Source organism: Cydia fagiglandana, chromosome 27 (assembly GCF_963556715.1).
Source record: "Cydia fagiglandana chromosome 27, ilCydFagi1.1, whole genome shotgun sequence".
Lineage (NCBI taxonomy): Eukaryota > Metazoa > Arthropoda > Insecta > Lepidoptera > Tortricidae > Cydia > Cydia fagiglandana.
The window spans coordinates 7,988,239-8,002,156 of record NC_085958.1 but is presented as its reverse complement, the minus strand read 5'-3'; the positions used below and the strand labels follow the sequence as shown (position 1 = coordinate 8,002,156).

Below are 13,918 nucleotides of genomic sequence, written 5' to 3'. Positions count from 1 at the left end.
ACGGTTCGTGAGATACAGCCTGGTGACAGACGGACGGACGGACGGACGGACGGACGGACGGACGGACGGACGGACAGCGAAGTCTTAGTAATAGGGTCCCGTTTTACCCTTTGGGTACGGAACCCTAAAAACCGACTTCCATGGGGGCCGATGAAAGATTATTGTAGATGGTACACTATGTAGAAAAGGAGGTAAAACCACCCACTTTTCTACTAGCATTTCGCTTCTGTATAATGGCTCCTCTACAGGATGGGCCAACGCCGGCCACTCCAAGGGACGCAGCCATGCGGTAGAATGAGATAGCAATATCACTTGCTCCCTCTAACGCATAAATGCGTCCCTTGGAGTGACCGGCGTTGGCCCATCGTGAAGAGGAGCCATGAGGGTCGTAGTTCTAGCCTAACCTAACCCACTCCTCAGATAGCAGTTCGGTTCTGTGCGGATCGCAGTTCGAACCTAATCAAACTCACTTTTCAAGTAGCATTTCGTTTCTGTAAGGCTCGCAGTTCTAACCTAACCTAATCCTTGTTCGGTTCTGTGAGGATCGCAGTTCAAACCTAACCTAACCCACTTAATGGCGCATGCCGTGCGGTGTACGGGGGTTTAAGCGGGAGGGGCTAGTAAGACTGGCATCATCGTACTTTATACCTACATTAATTTTATGGTAGGTAATCATAGTTGTTTATTTAGTTAAGGTATCATAGTGGTTTTCTGGGTCAAGGTCCGGGTCCGAGTCCGTGTCCAAGTCCGAGTCCGGGTCCGAGTCCGGGTCCGTGTCCGGGTCCGAGACCGGGTCCGAGTCCGGATCCGAGGCCGGATCCGAGTCCGGTTCCGAGTCCCGGTCCGAGTCCGAGTCCGGGTCCGAATCCGGATCCGAGTCCAGGTCCGGGTCCGAACCGGATCCGGGTATGAGTCCGAGTCCGGGTCCCAGTCCAAGTCAAAATCGAAATTCGTAATCACCAAACGTGTACCATGCGTCATTGCAGAGTTCTGTTCTGGTCATCATCAGCAGTTCCACTTCATCAAATGCGACAGTTTTTAATGGAAATGCTTGATTTTATGATGAAAATACAAAAAAATCTATACGTATGCCTTTAATATTTGAGGAGTTCCCTCTATTCCTTATGGATCCCATCATCAGAACTCGAGCTTGACAAAAATGTGGCTTAAAAACTTAACTTGCTTAACGAACATAACGAAAAGGAAAAATCGCCAAACGTGAACTATGCGTCGTTTAAGAGTTCTGTTCTGATCATCATCAGCAGTTCCACTTCATCAAATGCAACAGTTTTTAATGAAAATGCTTGATTTTCTGATGTAAATACAAAAATCTCTATACGCATGCCTTTAAGATTTAAGGAGTTCCCTTGATTCCTCATGGATCCCATCATCAGAACTCGAGCTTGACAAAAATGTGACTTAAAAACTTAACTTGCTTAACAAACATAACGAAGAGGACAAATCGACAACCATGAACTATGCGTCGTTGAAGAGTTCTGTTCTGATCATCATCAGCAGTTCCACTTCATCAAATGCAACAGTTTTAATGAAAATGCTTGATTTTCTGATGTAAATACAAAAATTTCTATACGCATGCCTTTAAGATTTGAGGAGTTCCCTTGATTCCTCATGGATCCCATCATCAGAACTCGAGCTTGACAAAAATGTGGCTTAAAAACTTAACTTGCTTAACAAACATAACGAAGAGGACAAATCACCAACCGTGAACTATGCGTCGTTAAAGAGTTCCGTTCTGATCATCATCAGCAGTTCCACTTCATCAAATGTCACTTTTTTGGGTGTATATGCTTGATTTGTTGATAAAAACCCAAAAATCACTATATGTATGCCGTTAAGATTTGAGGAGTTCTCTCGATTCCTCATGGATCCCATCATCAGAACTGGGTTTTGACAAAAACGGGACCAATCTGTATGCATATACCTACATTCAATCAAAAAAAGAATTTTCAAAATCGATCTAGTAATGACGGAGATATGGAGTAACAAACATAAAAAAAAAAAAAAAAAACATACAACCGAATTGATAACCTCCTTCTTTGAGATTGGGAAGTCGGTTAAAAAACTCGTGTCGTGCTCCGTGCGAAGGCTAGTAGGACTTTAAAAGCTAACGATATGATCACCATGTATGTTGAGCGTATAAGCGATAACTTCTTCTTCCTCGCGTTATCCCGGCATTTCGCCACGGCTCAGGAGAGCCTGGGGTCCGCTTGACAACTAATCCCATGATTTGACGTAGGCACTAGTTTTTACGAAAGCGACTGCCATCTGACCTTCCAACCCAGAGGGTAAACTAGGCCTTATTGGAATTAGTCCGGTTTCCTCACGATGTTTTCCTTCACCGAAAAACGACTGGTAAATATCAAATGATATTTCGTACATCTCTTCTTCTTCTACCTAGCGTTATCCCGGCCTTTGCCAGGGTCCGCTTTCCTACTTGCTTTCCTCCACTTTGCGCGATCCTGGGCGTCGTCTCGTGTGAGCCCGTTCACGCTCATATCTGCTTTCACGACATCGAGCCATCGCTTTTTTGGTCTGCCGCGGGGTCGGGGGCCGTCAAGGGCTAGGTTAAGGCATATGTTTCCTACGTAGTCAGCTGGCCTGCGGCAAACGTGGCCGAACCACCGGAGGCGACATTCTTGGAGCTTCTCCGCTACGTCACGGACTGCGAGGCTGCCACGGATGTACTCGTTACGGATGCGGTCAGCGCGCGTAACGCCGCACATCCATCGCAGCATCTTCATCTCAGTAACGCGAAGCTCCTGAACATGCCTTCCAAGAACCGGCCACGTCTCGGCGCCATAAAGTAGGACTGGACGGATAATGCACTTATACACTAGCCCTTTGAGTCTAAGCGGTATTCTGCGGTCGCAGATGACTCCTGTGACCTCCCGCCATTTAGACCAAGCCGCGCTGATTCGGGCTCGGATGTCGTGATCAATGATCCCGGACTCATGCAGTACTGATCCCAGGTACTTAAACTTGTCCGTTTTCACGTACATAAGTTCCGAAAAACTAATTGGTACGAGCCGGGGTTTGAACCCGCGACCTCCAGATTGCAAGTCGCACGCTTTCACCGCTAGGCCACCAGCGCTTCGCGATAAGCGATAACTAAATTTTAATATATTTTTTACCTATAAACATTGTCATTTATCGTCACAAGCTTTCTTATCAATTACGCAACGTCCCGGTAGCGCCTCGTCGATACACCCCCTGTCTAATGCCGGCTACACACGTAACTATAAATCGTAGCGATTAGGCACTGGTCCCACCGCGAGCTAGTAAGCTATGAGCTATCGGCTATAAACACGAACAAAAGATAAGCACTCCCGTGTAAATAAAAGAGACACGGCGATATTTATAGTTACTCGCCCAGCGGTGAGCTATAAATATCGCCGTGTCTCTTTTAGTGTCTTATAGTTCATAGCTTACTAGCTCGCGGTGGGACCAGTGCCTTAATCTGTGCAGTCCGATTTATGCAGTTTTATCTGCCGTGTGTATGACAAATCGTTGTCGATTATCGTAACGATTTGTAATACACATGGTAGATAAAACTGCGCAAATCGGACTGCACAGATTAATCGCTACGATTTATAGTTAACGTGTGTAGCCGGGGTTATTCGTCAGCATCATAAGCGTCTGCAAAACTTGGAGGTATATGTTCAACTGCAGGATAGTAGGTACTCGGGTTACCAGATCCCAGTTAGGAATTTCCTGACAAAATTCCTGATTTGCGAAAATTTTTCCTGACGCTCGTATCGGCAGGCGACGGGGTGTCTATCCGTATACGATATATAGGTATTATGTATGCTTGATAAGTAAATTTGAATAAAGTACCTTTTTAGGTACTATTGTTAATTCACTAAAATTCCTGACAGTTTCGTATTCCAGCCGCATTCTCGACAAACGGCCAAAATTCTTGACATGTCAGAAAAAATCCTGAAGTCTGGTAACCCTACCCGGGGGTGATAAAACATTGTCATTTATCGCTACAAGCTATAATCTTACCAGTAAGCTTCCCATCAGGCGGCTCGTCTGCCCGTTTGCTGACTATTACATAAAAAAAAAGTAATGCACAGGAATCGGCGTCACACGCGTTCGTGTTTTGCCAGACGTGGAGTTATATATTCATCTGTATTCATAGGTACGAGTCTTACCGGTAAAGCCTCAACACACCGTCTGTCCTCATCAGCGTCACGCGCGTTCGTGTTTTGGCAGACGAGGAGGTATGTGGTATGTGTTCATCTGGATACATACTTGTACGTACGACACAAGCTATCTTATCTGATGTTATCTTACCGGTAAAGCCTCAACACAGCGCCTGTCCAACTCATCTGCGTCACACGCGTTCGTGTTTTGCCAGACATGGATGTAAGTGGCCATCTGCGTGGGCACGCGGGGGTCTGGCAGACCGTCGCACCGGAGGTATTGTTGCCACTGGAAATAAATAATAAATACATATTATAGGACATTCTTACACAGATTGACTAAGTCCTATATATAATATACAAATACTTAAATAGGTACATAGAAAACACCCATGACTCAGGAACAAATATCTGTATCATCATACAAATAAATGCCCCTACTGGGATTCGAACCCAGGACCATCGGCTTCGCAGGCAGGCCACTAGGCCAGACCGGTCGTCTATCTGGAAAACATTTCAATAAGTAAACTTATGATACTTATAATCGGTCGTAGGATCTGATACGAGCACACGTTTATACACGAAGCTACCGGCTACCGAACTGCACTCCGCGCAGCGCTGTTAGCGTCTGCGCGATACAACAACATAGCCGCGCATGCGGTTGCGGCGCTTGCCGTCCGTTGAAGGAAAACATCGTGAGGAAACCGGACATCCCAATAAGGCCTATACTTCGTTTTTTTTAGCATTAGAAATAAGGTAAACAATCTTGATGTGTCTTTTTATTGAAAAACACGTTTTAAAAATAAGTCACGGCAAATATGTAACAATTATGAATCTAATACGATCATTTATATTCTTATGCTTTCATAAGTAAGTTACTGATTTTTAAAAAGCGTTTTTCAATTAAAAGACATGTCAAGATCGCTTACCTTCTTGCAAGTTCTTTCTAATGCTAAAAAAAACGAACTATAGTTCACCCTCTGGGTTGGATGGCCAGATGGCAGTCGCTTTCGTAAAAACTAGTGCCTACGTCAAATCATGGGATTAGTTGTCAAGCGGACCCATGAGTCTTGGCAAAATGCGAGGAAGAAGAAGACATAAATATGTATAGTCAATACAGCCATCGTCCCGGCATTTTGCCACGGCTCATGGGAGCCTGGGGTCCGCTTGACAACTAATCCCATGACTTGACGTAGGCACTAGTTTTTACGAAAGCGACTGCCATCTGACCTTCCAACCCAGAGGGAAAACTAGGCCTTAAATTAGGATTAGTCAGGTTTCCTCACGATGTTTTCCTTCACCGAAATCAAATGATATCGAATATCAAATGATATTTCGTACATAAGTTCCGAAAAACTCATTGGTACGAGCCGGGGTTTGAACCCGCGACCTCCGGATTGAAAGTCGCTCGCTCTTACCGCTAGGCCATCAGCGCAGTGACTATACTTCTTCTTCTTCTTCTTCTTCCTGGCGTTATCCCGGCATTTCGCCACGGCCCATGGGAGCCTGGGGTCCGCTTGACAACTAATCCCACGATTTGACGTAGGCACTAGTTTTTACGAAAGCGACTGCCATCTGACCTTCCAACCCAGAGGGAAAACTAGGCCTTAAAATTAGGATTAGTCAGGTTTCCTCACGATGTTTTCCTTCACCGAAATCAAATGATATCGAATATCAAATGATATTTCGTACATAAGTTCCGAAACACTCATTGGTACGAGCCGGGGTTTGAACCCGCGACCTCCGGATTGAAAGTCGCTCGCTCTTACCGCTAGGCCATCAGCGCAGTGACTATACATGTATATTTATGTATTTTACAAGCTTTTATTTAGTTTCACCCACAGATCATGTTTCACCTGTCCCGTTGTCTGTCTGTAATCATCAAATCTTGCAAGTTAAATTTGATCCACTTCCCGGTTTCCGATTGAGCTGAAATTTTGCATGCATGTATAAATCGGATGACAATGCAATATCAAAGTACCATCGAGCTGATGTGATGATGGAGACAGGAGGTGGCCATAGGAACTCTGTGATGAAACAACGCAACCTAATTGTGTTAGGGGTTTTTAGAATTGTCTCGATGAATATTAGTTATCTGGCGTAAGAAAAGTACAGTCAGCGATAAATACTTGTACCAAAAATGTAATTTTTGCCCAAAACTTATCATTATAATCTTAGAAATACAATTAGCTATAGTTACCTCCGCCTGTCGCTGTAAATTATTCAAATATTCGATTTTCTCCCTTTCAAATTCTGAAACATACCAAAATTGACAGTTATTAGACTTATTAGGGTTTCGTATCCAAAGGGGATTCTAAGTATTACTAAGAAAGGGCGTGGCTCACTCCGCTGTACCTAAAAGTACATCCGTTAGACCCCAATTTTGGGGTTTGCCATAAGCCGCGCGAGGCCCTGTCGCCACCTAGCGGCCATATCTGTGCTGATCGTGACAGACGCGTTTTGTTAGAGAGTGGGTCTTCTGTACCTAGTACTATTATTTATTCTGTGCTAAGACTCCACTGTCCGTCTGACTGTCACCAGGCTGTATCCCATGAACCGTGTTAGCTAGACAGTTGAAATTTTCACAGATGGTGTATTTCTGTCTACTAGGCTTAAGAAGCGCTGGCTGGACGTCGTGACAGCGGACATGGAAGAGAACAGTCTGACACCTGAGGATGCCGAAGATCGGACAAAGTGGAGAAGACTGAGCAGGAAAGCGGACCCTGGCGCTAGGCCGGGTAAACGCTAGGTTGAAGAAGAGAAGATGTATTTCTGTTGCCGCTATCACAACATATACTAAAAAGTACGAAAGCCTCAGTGGGCGAGTCCGACTCGCACTTATCCGGTTTTTTTATCAATCCACGCAGACGAAGTTGCGTTCAGAAGCAAGCCGTTTGCCGCTCGGTTCTCTTCGTGCTTTCGCAGTCGCTTTCCGCTACAAAGCGGGAAAACGTTGGGATCCACTACGAGCGTAGCGATACGAAAACGTTGGCGTTGAAGCATGTTAATAAAGCATGTGATTGTTTTCTAATATATGAAAATTCGGAAGAAAAATACAAAACAAATTAAAAATGCAGTGTACCAATATCATTTATATGAAAATACCTATTCCCATCTGTATTACATACTTAGATGAGCTATACGCGTGCCTCCGTGAGGGACAAAACATACGCAAAGCGACAATATTAAAAACACGTTTTAACATTCCTGACAACATACCAAAAACAATCTACGTAATTCGGTTATTTGTTGCCCACCATAAACCATACAAAATTTTTGGTGGGGAACAAACAAAAAGTGAGACTGTGGCAAGGACAAGCAATAATACCGCTTTCTCTGCTACTCCTGCTGAAATTTCCATAAGTGCATCTCGTTCGGTCGTTTGGCCCCTCCCCCGTGTCATCTCTATATTACTGTACCTCTATGACTTACTGGCAAACAGGGAACAAGTCTTCGCTAATATATCTCTCCTTATCTCTTGTTCCGCATTGTCCTTGGCTAAGAGTTCTGCCCTCTCCCTCGCCAGGGCTAATTTCTTCTCTTTCGCACCCGCCAGCCTTGCTTGCCTAAAACGAGACAGGTATAGAAAGCTATGTTTCTAAGGTATATGAAGCTTTGCTTCTGAGGTATATGAAGCTTTGCTTCTAAGGTAAAGGAAGGCATGCTTCTGATTTTTTGGAAGCATTTTTTTTGTAACTGACGCTACTTTTACTAATGTTACTAGTACCATTTTTTTTTCTTTGTAATGTTAGATCACATAAATGTAATCATATAGAGTGAGACCAAGAAAAGTCTGCAGCGATGTTGATCATACGCAGAGCAATTGTTATTTAATACGTAATAATTTCATAGAAGTTTGCCGTTTAAAATAACACTTGCTATCGTTGCAGACTTTTCTTGGTTTAACTCCACTTATTTTGCCATAAATGTCTTTGTTAATGACATGGAAGAATTACAAAACACTAAGACCCAACACCTACGTTTATAAATTTAATATAAGTATAGATAGATACACACCTCAGTAAAAAGATACAAAAGAAAAGTACTATTGATTAAATGTAGAGGCAGACAACATGCGGTCTTATCGCTAAAGAGCGATCTCTTCCAGACAACCTTTGGGTAGCGGAAACAGAGAAGTAATCAAAAAAGTAGGTGTTGCAGAAAAACATTATGGAGCCTACGTTCACACACACAATCACATTGAAGTATGTAAATGTTTTTAAATTGTTTACTTTTACCAAGCAGTCTGTGCTTATGTAATTTTTTTATGGGGTTAATGAGCTACATAGTTAATAATAATAGATATAGTCTGTCAAACAACTTTATCGGTAGCAAAAGGCGCGATTATCAAATTCTCTATGAGACGATAACCCTTCGCACCTACATTTTTTAATGCCGCTTTTTTCACCTGACGCGAATGTTTTTGACAGACTATAGAAATGTAATATCGAAGTGAACTTGATTGTAGGTTAGTATGGCTCGAGCTTAGTCATATGCTCAAGTATAATGATAACTACTTAAAATTTTGTAGCGTTATTCATACGATACATGCCTCAGTAAACTAGTAATCGTAGATATCAGTACAGCCGCCATCAGATATATCAGAGCGGCCAAAACGTTCACAATATCTGAACACGCACTCTAACGCCTTGACAATAGAGGCGTGTTCAGATATTTTTGAGCGCCTTGGCCGCTCCGATATATCTGATGGCGACTGTACAAATGTATGTACTGATGGTAGGCCTTACGAGATTGAACTCAGGTACAGTGGGTAGATATTATACGCATAAAAACAGTACTATCTACACTAAGAAGTACTAGGGGTTCGAAACCGGTATTTGCTCCATACAAAAATACCGATATTATTACGTTCTTTTTCGTTCTTTGGGTTATGATTTCATTTTTAAAGGGACAATCTAATAATACGAAGATGTTACCTAAATACATGATTCAGTATCACGTAAAGAGCATACAATAATCAAAAATTTTGGGCTATTTCAGGATTTTAAAAAAAACCGGTTTTGAGCCCTGGTACTAGGGGTTCGAAACCGGTATTTGCTCCATACAAAAATACCGATATTATGAAGTTCTGTTTATTATTTGATTTGTCGTTATCTATATACATGATTCAGTCCTACGTAATGAGCATAAAATAAGTCAATATATTGGTATATTTCGGGTTTTTTTTTAAATACCGGTTCCGAGCCCTAATAAGTACACAAACAAAATGGTATGAAGTATGACAGTAGCAAGTGTGACCAACTTTTCCGCTTCCATCTCGGCTCGCCACTCTTCTATTCGGTTCACGAGCCACAGATCTCGGTCTTTCTTATTCATTTTCTTCCACTCTTTGGGCTGTTACAATAACAAAGTTAGCGCTATTGGGAAGCTACCTCTTTGTGAAGATATGCTTCGGAGAAGCGATCACTTTTCGTTAACGATGCTTCGCAGAAGCAATATCTTTTTAACTTTTTTAAAGTGAGATTATTATATTAATTAGGGATTATGGTGTAAGTATTTACGAAAAGAACGAGACATAGATATCTTTTTCACTTTAAATTTAGAAAAAAACCGTGAATATGTTTGTGTTTAGTGACAAAACAACAAAAAAATTAGCCGATTTCACTTACTTAAATGTGACGTTATCTATGTATAGCGACCTTATTGTCGATGGCGCTTACGCCTTTATTAACGATGCTTCGACATAGACACAATGCCGCGCGACGCTGTGCGGCGTAAGCGCCATCGACAATAAGGTCCCTTTTCATAGATAATGTCCCAAATATGTTATAAATAAACTTATAATTTATGTCAAATCGACATATGTACGAGTACGAATCGTTAAGTTATCCGACCCTAACTACTTGAGTTGAAATTTTATTAAGTAGGTATTGTTTTTATTGAGTTAACTGAAACATAGTAAAACTTTAGGTACCTAAAAACTATAGCAAACGATATTTAACGTCACGCGCGTGTTTACAGGAATATAATTATAATTCTACTACAAAAGAATTTCACTACGTATTTAAGAAAAAGAAATTGGTTATAAGTATATATATTTCCGATGTTTTCTAATTTTATGTTTTATGTTAATAAAAATTGAAACTATCGACAATAATTTCAAAGCAAAAAGATCTTTTGTTTCTTGACCCGAATGAGAAATAATTTGTAAAAGCATCGCACTTCAATATTTCATAAACACTTTTTTAAGCTAATGCGTTTTTAAAATGGCAATTTGGCAAATGGCAAAAAACGGAACCCTTATGGATTCGTCACGTCTGTCTGTCCGTCCGTATGTCACAGCCACTATTTTCATATTTACAGGAGAACAATTATAACTCTGCTGCAACAATTTCCACTCCTGAGAGATGTTCCTCTTTCCAGTCGTCATGGAGGCTACAGAGGCTATCGGGGACTGAAGGGACTGAAACCGTTCACTGAAGTACCCTTTCAAAGAATAATATCCAAGTTGCAAACGATTAAACTGTTCAGTGTTCCGTATAAACACAAAGCCGTGACGAGTGGCGAAGGACAGGGGAGGGCTTTGCCCAGCAGTGGGACACAATTAGGGAATGCAAATCGGTTATAACCGTAACCAAAATATTCGGTTATAACCGAAATATTCGGTTATAACCGAATATTTTGACAAAATTTCATAACCGAATATTGGAAATCCGAATAACCGGTTACGGTTATTTTCGGTTATTTATTTATGACTTCAATTGTATGTTTTATCATCTAAAGACTACAAATTCCTGCCTTTTTTGGCTATGACGCCTGTGACTATAATTTTTGTCATTCGTGGACTTTAATGGTTTACCCTTGAATTGCCGACAGACATTTCATCGAATGTTATTTCGAAGACAACGTTTCAAGTATTTTCATTTCATCGACAAGTCATTGCGTCGAAGAATTGATACTAGTAAATTTAAATCTGGGACTTTTAATTGGCACTCGAGTTATTTCGTATATAGTTTATATCGTGGTATTTCTTTACGGGTTTTCTTATTTCATTTTGGATTGCATTTAATAAAATTTATTACGCATAAAATTATTTCAATATGTAATGTTTGACTTTGATAGCCGTTCGTTTCTATGTAGGGTCGCAGTTCTAACCTAACCTAAACCTACATACTTTGAAAGCCGTTCGTTTCTGTGTGGGGTCGCAGTTCTAACCTAACCTAAACCTACTTTGATAGCCGATCGTTTCTGTGTGGAGTCGCAGTTCTAACCTAACCTAAACCTACTTTGAAAGCCGTTCGTTTTTGTGTGGGGTTGCAGTTCTAACCTAACCTAAACCTACTTTGAAAGCCATTCTTTTCTGTGTGGGGTCGCAGTTCTAACCTAACCTAAACCTACTTTGAAAGCCGTTCGTTTCTGTGTGGGGTCGCAGTTCAAACCTAACCTAAACCCACTTTGAAAGCCGTTCGTTTATGTGTGTGGTCGCAGTTCTAACCTAACCTATTTTTAAAGCCGTTCGATTCTGTGTGGGGTCGCAGTTCTAACCTAACCTAAACCTACTTTTAAAGCCGTTCGTTTCTGTGTGGGGTCGCAGTTCTAACCTAACCTAAAATGACTTTGATAGCCGTTCGTTTCTGTGTGGGGTCGCAGTTCTAACCTAACCGAAACCTAAAATTGTTACAACAGAAAAGTGTATTAAAGTAATACGTCGAACAAATGAATTGCAATGTTTAGTAGTTGTGCCAATTAAAATAATTTGAAACGAATCAGCGATCAAGTAATATTCGATGAATAGTATTTCTACGCAGTAAGAAAAATTGAAATAAATAGTATATGAAACAAAATAACGCCAAACAATATTACTAGTACTAACGTTTCGATGAATCGTTGTCGATGAAATAATATTCGATGAAAAGTCCGTCGGCAAAACAAGGGTACACCGGACTTTAATAACTAAAATATACCAAATTTACTTCCCTTATTTATGAAATATTTTTATTGAATATTGTATCACGTCCAAGGTCATATTTTTCTTTTTCTGTATTTGGCGACTTTTATTAAAAAACGAAGACTTTTACTCACATTCCCTAATACCGTACGTACTAAAATAAATATTTCTGTATTTTTTTAATTACCTCATTGTATATTTATAATTTTTCGTCAAAAATAACCGTAACCGATTATAACCGATATTCGGTTATTTTTCGGGCACAACCGTAACAGAAACCGGTTATGAAATTTGGCCGGTTATTGCATTCCCTAGACACAATATAGGCTAGGTACTTAAAAAAAAGTGTTCCGTACAGATGTACATAGGTAGTGCCCCACAGGGGAGAAAACTAGTGTGTTCGCGCGAACTGTATATTTTTCTCTCCTGTGGGTAATAGTTAACAGCTTGTGGGCATGTACCTAAGTAATGATTTTATCATAGTTCTCTAAACAAAAGAAGGGCCTTTTCACGTGGATAAGGGTTAAATAAGAAAATTAACCTTTATAGCCCTTAACTCTTGTGTATTTCTACAGGAAAGACGTAACACAGTTTTCTGACTGACCCATAAATAGAACCCTAAAACTACGACGCAGGGGGGCATGAAAAATTAATTTTATCGTCAATCCCACCCATTCAATCGGAAATTGATTGATTCCAAACTCATGACATGCATGTTTCATGTTTCCTGTCGTTTTCATACACGAATAAACTTAATCATTGTTTTTATACTCAGAGGTTTTTATACTACCGCCACAGAATAAATGGGGCATTATCTATGAAAAGGGACCTTATTGTCGATGGCGCTTACGCCGCACAGCGTCGCGTGACATTGTATTTATTTCGGAGCATCGTTAATAATGGCGTAAGCGTCATCGACAATAAGGTCCCTTTTCATAGATAACGTCACATATTACCGCCACAGAATAAATAATAGTAGTAGGTACAGAAGACTCACTCTAACAAAACGCGTCTGTTACGATTAGGACAGATATGACCGCTAGGTCAGGTGGCGTAACCGCTACGCGCGGCTTATGGCTAGCCAAAATTGGTGTGGAACGGATGTATTTGTAGCTACTTGTTGCGACGCGACGAAATGGCCCCCTTTCACACTTACGTTACACAAGGTGGCTAGTTATTTTGGGGTGGCCAGGTATTGAAACCTTATACTAAACTGAATTCTGTTTATAGGTGAATATAATTAATTTTTAGTTTAGGGTGGCCAATTACTAACAGTGTCCAGTTATAGTGTGTAGATTTCAAATAGAGCCCGACGGCTAATCCTATTGTCTATTGTTAAGTAAAACCGCACGTGCTACTTACCTGCAAAAAAGGGTCTTCTTTAAGCAGGCCACTGACGAGCCTTCCAAATGGATGCCGTTACAATGGATTCATCCAAATGGACGGCATCCTAATACTAAACATTGTACGTTTTTGACATTCACGGACCGATTTTGGAATGTAGCCACGCTATTTGGACTGTTGGAAGGTTCGTCAGTGGCCACCTTTATTCTATTTGGCACCTGAGCGCGGGCTAGTCCAACGCTCAAAAAACCAATGTAGGTGCGCTCTCCGATAACGCGCCTTTGTTACGCATCTCGATGACACATTTTAGACTGGTTCTGTAGCGTTCGACTCGCCGGCACTCAGTAATCGAAGTACGTATTTTTTATGCAGGTGGCTGTGGCACGTGGCACGAGCGGTTTTACTTAACAATAAACAATAGGATTAGCCGTCGAGCTCTATTTGGAAGCTACACACTATACCGGCGAATTACCCTACCTAGCCTACCTAGAATACCTAG

At 41.3% G+C, this 13,918-nt stretch overlaps 1 protein-coding gene across 1 annotated transcript in view; it reads right to left on the bottom strand.

The window, feature by feature from the left end:
* LOC134677866 (dynein axonemal intermediate chain 7-like) overlaps window positions 1-13,918 on the bottom strand; it is a 61,091-nt gene that overhangs the window by 39,793 nt on the left and 7,380 nt on the right. The window contains exons 5-8 of the mRNA XM_063536290.1: window positions 9,430-9,521; window positions 7,599-7,732; window positions 6,367-6,419; window positions 4,318-4,455 (exon numbers count right to left, since the gene is read on the bottom strand). Of these exons, the coding sequence (XP_063392360.1) occupies window positions 4,318-4,455; window positions 6,367-6,419; window positions 7,599-7,732; window positions 9,430-9,503 (399 nt within the window). The 5' untranslated portion in view covers window positions 9,504-9,521. The remainder of the gene's footprint in view (window positions 1-4,317; window positions 4,456-6,366; window positions 6,420-7,598; window positions 7,733-9,429; window positions 9,522-13,918) is intronic.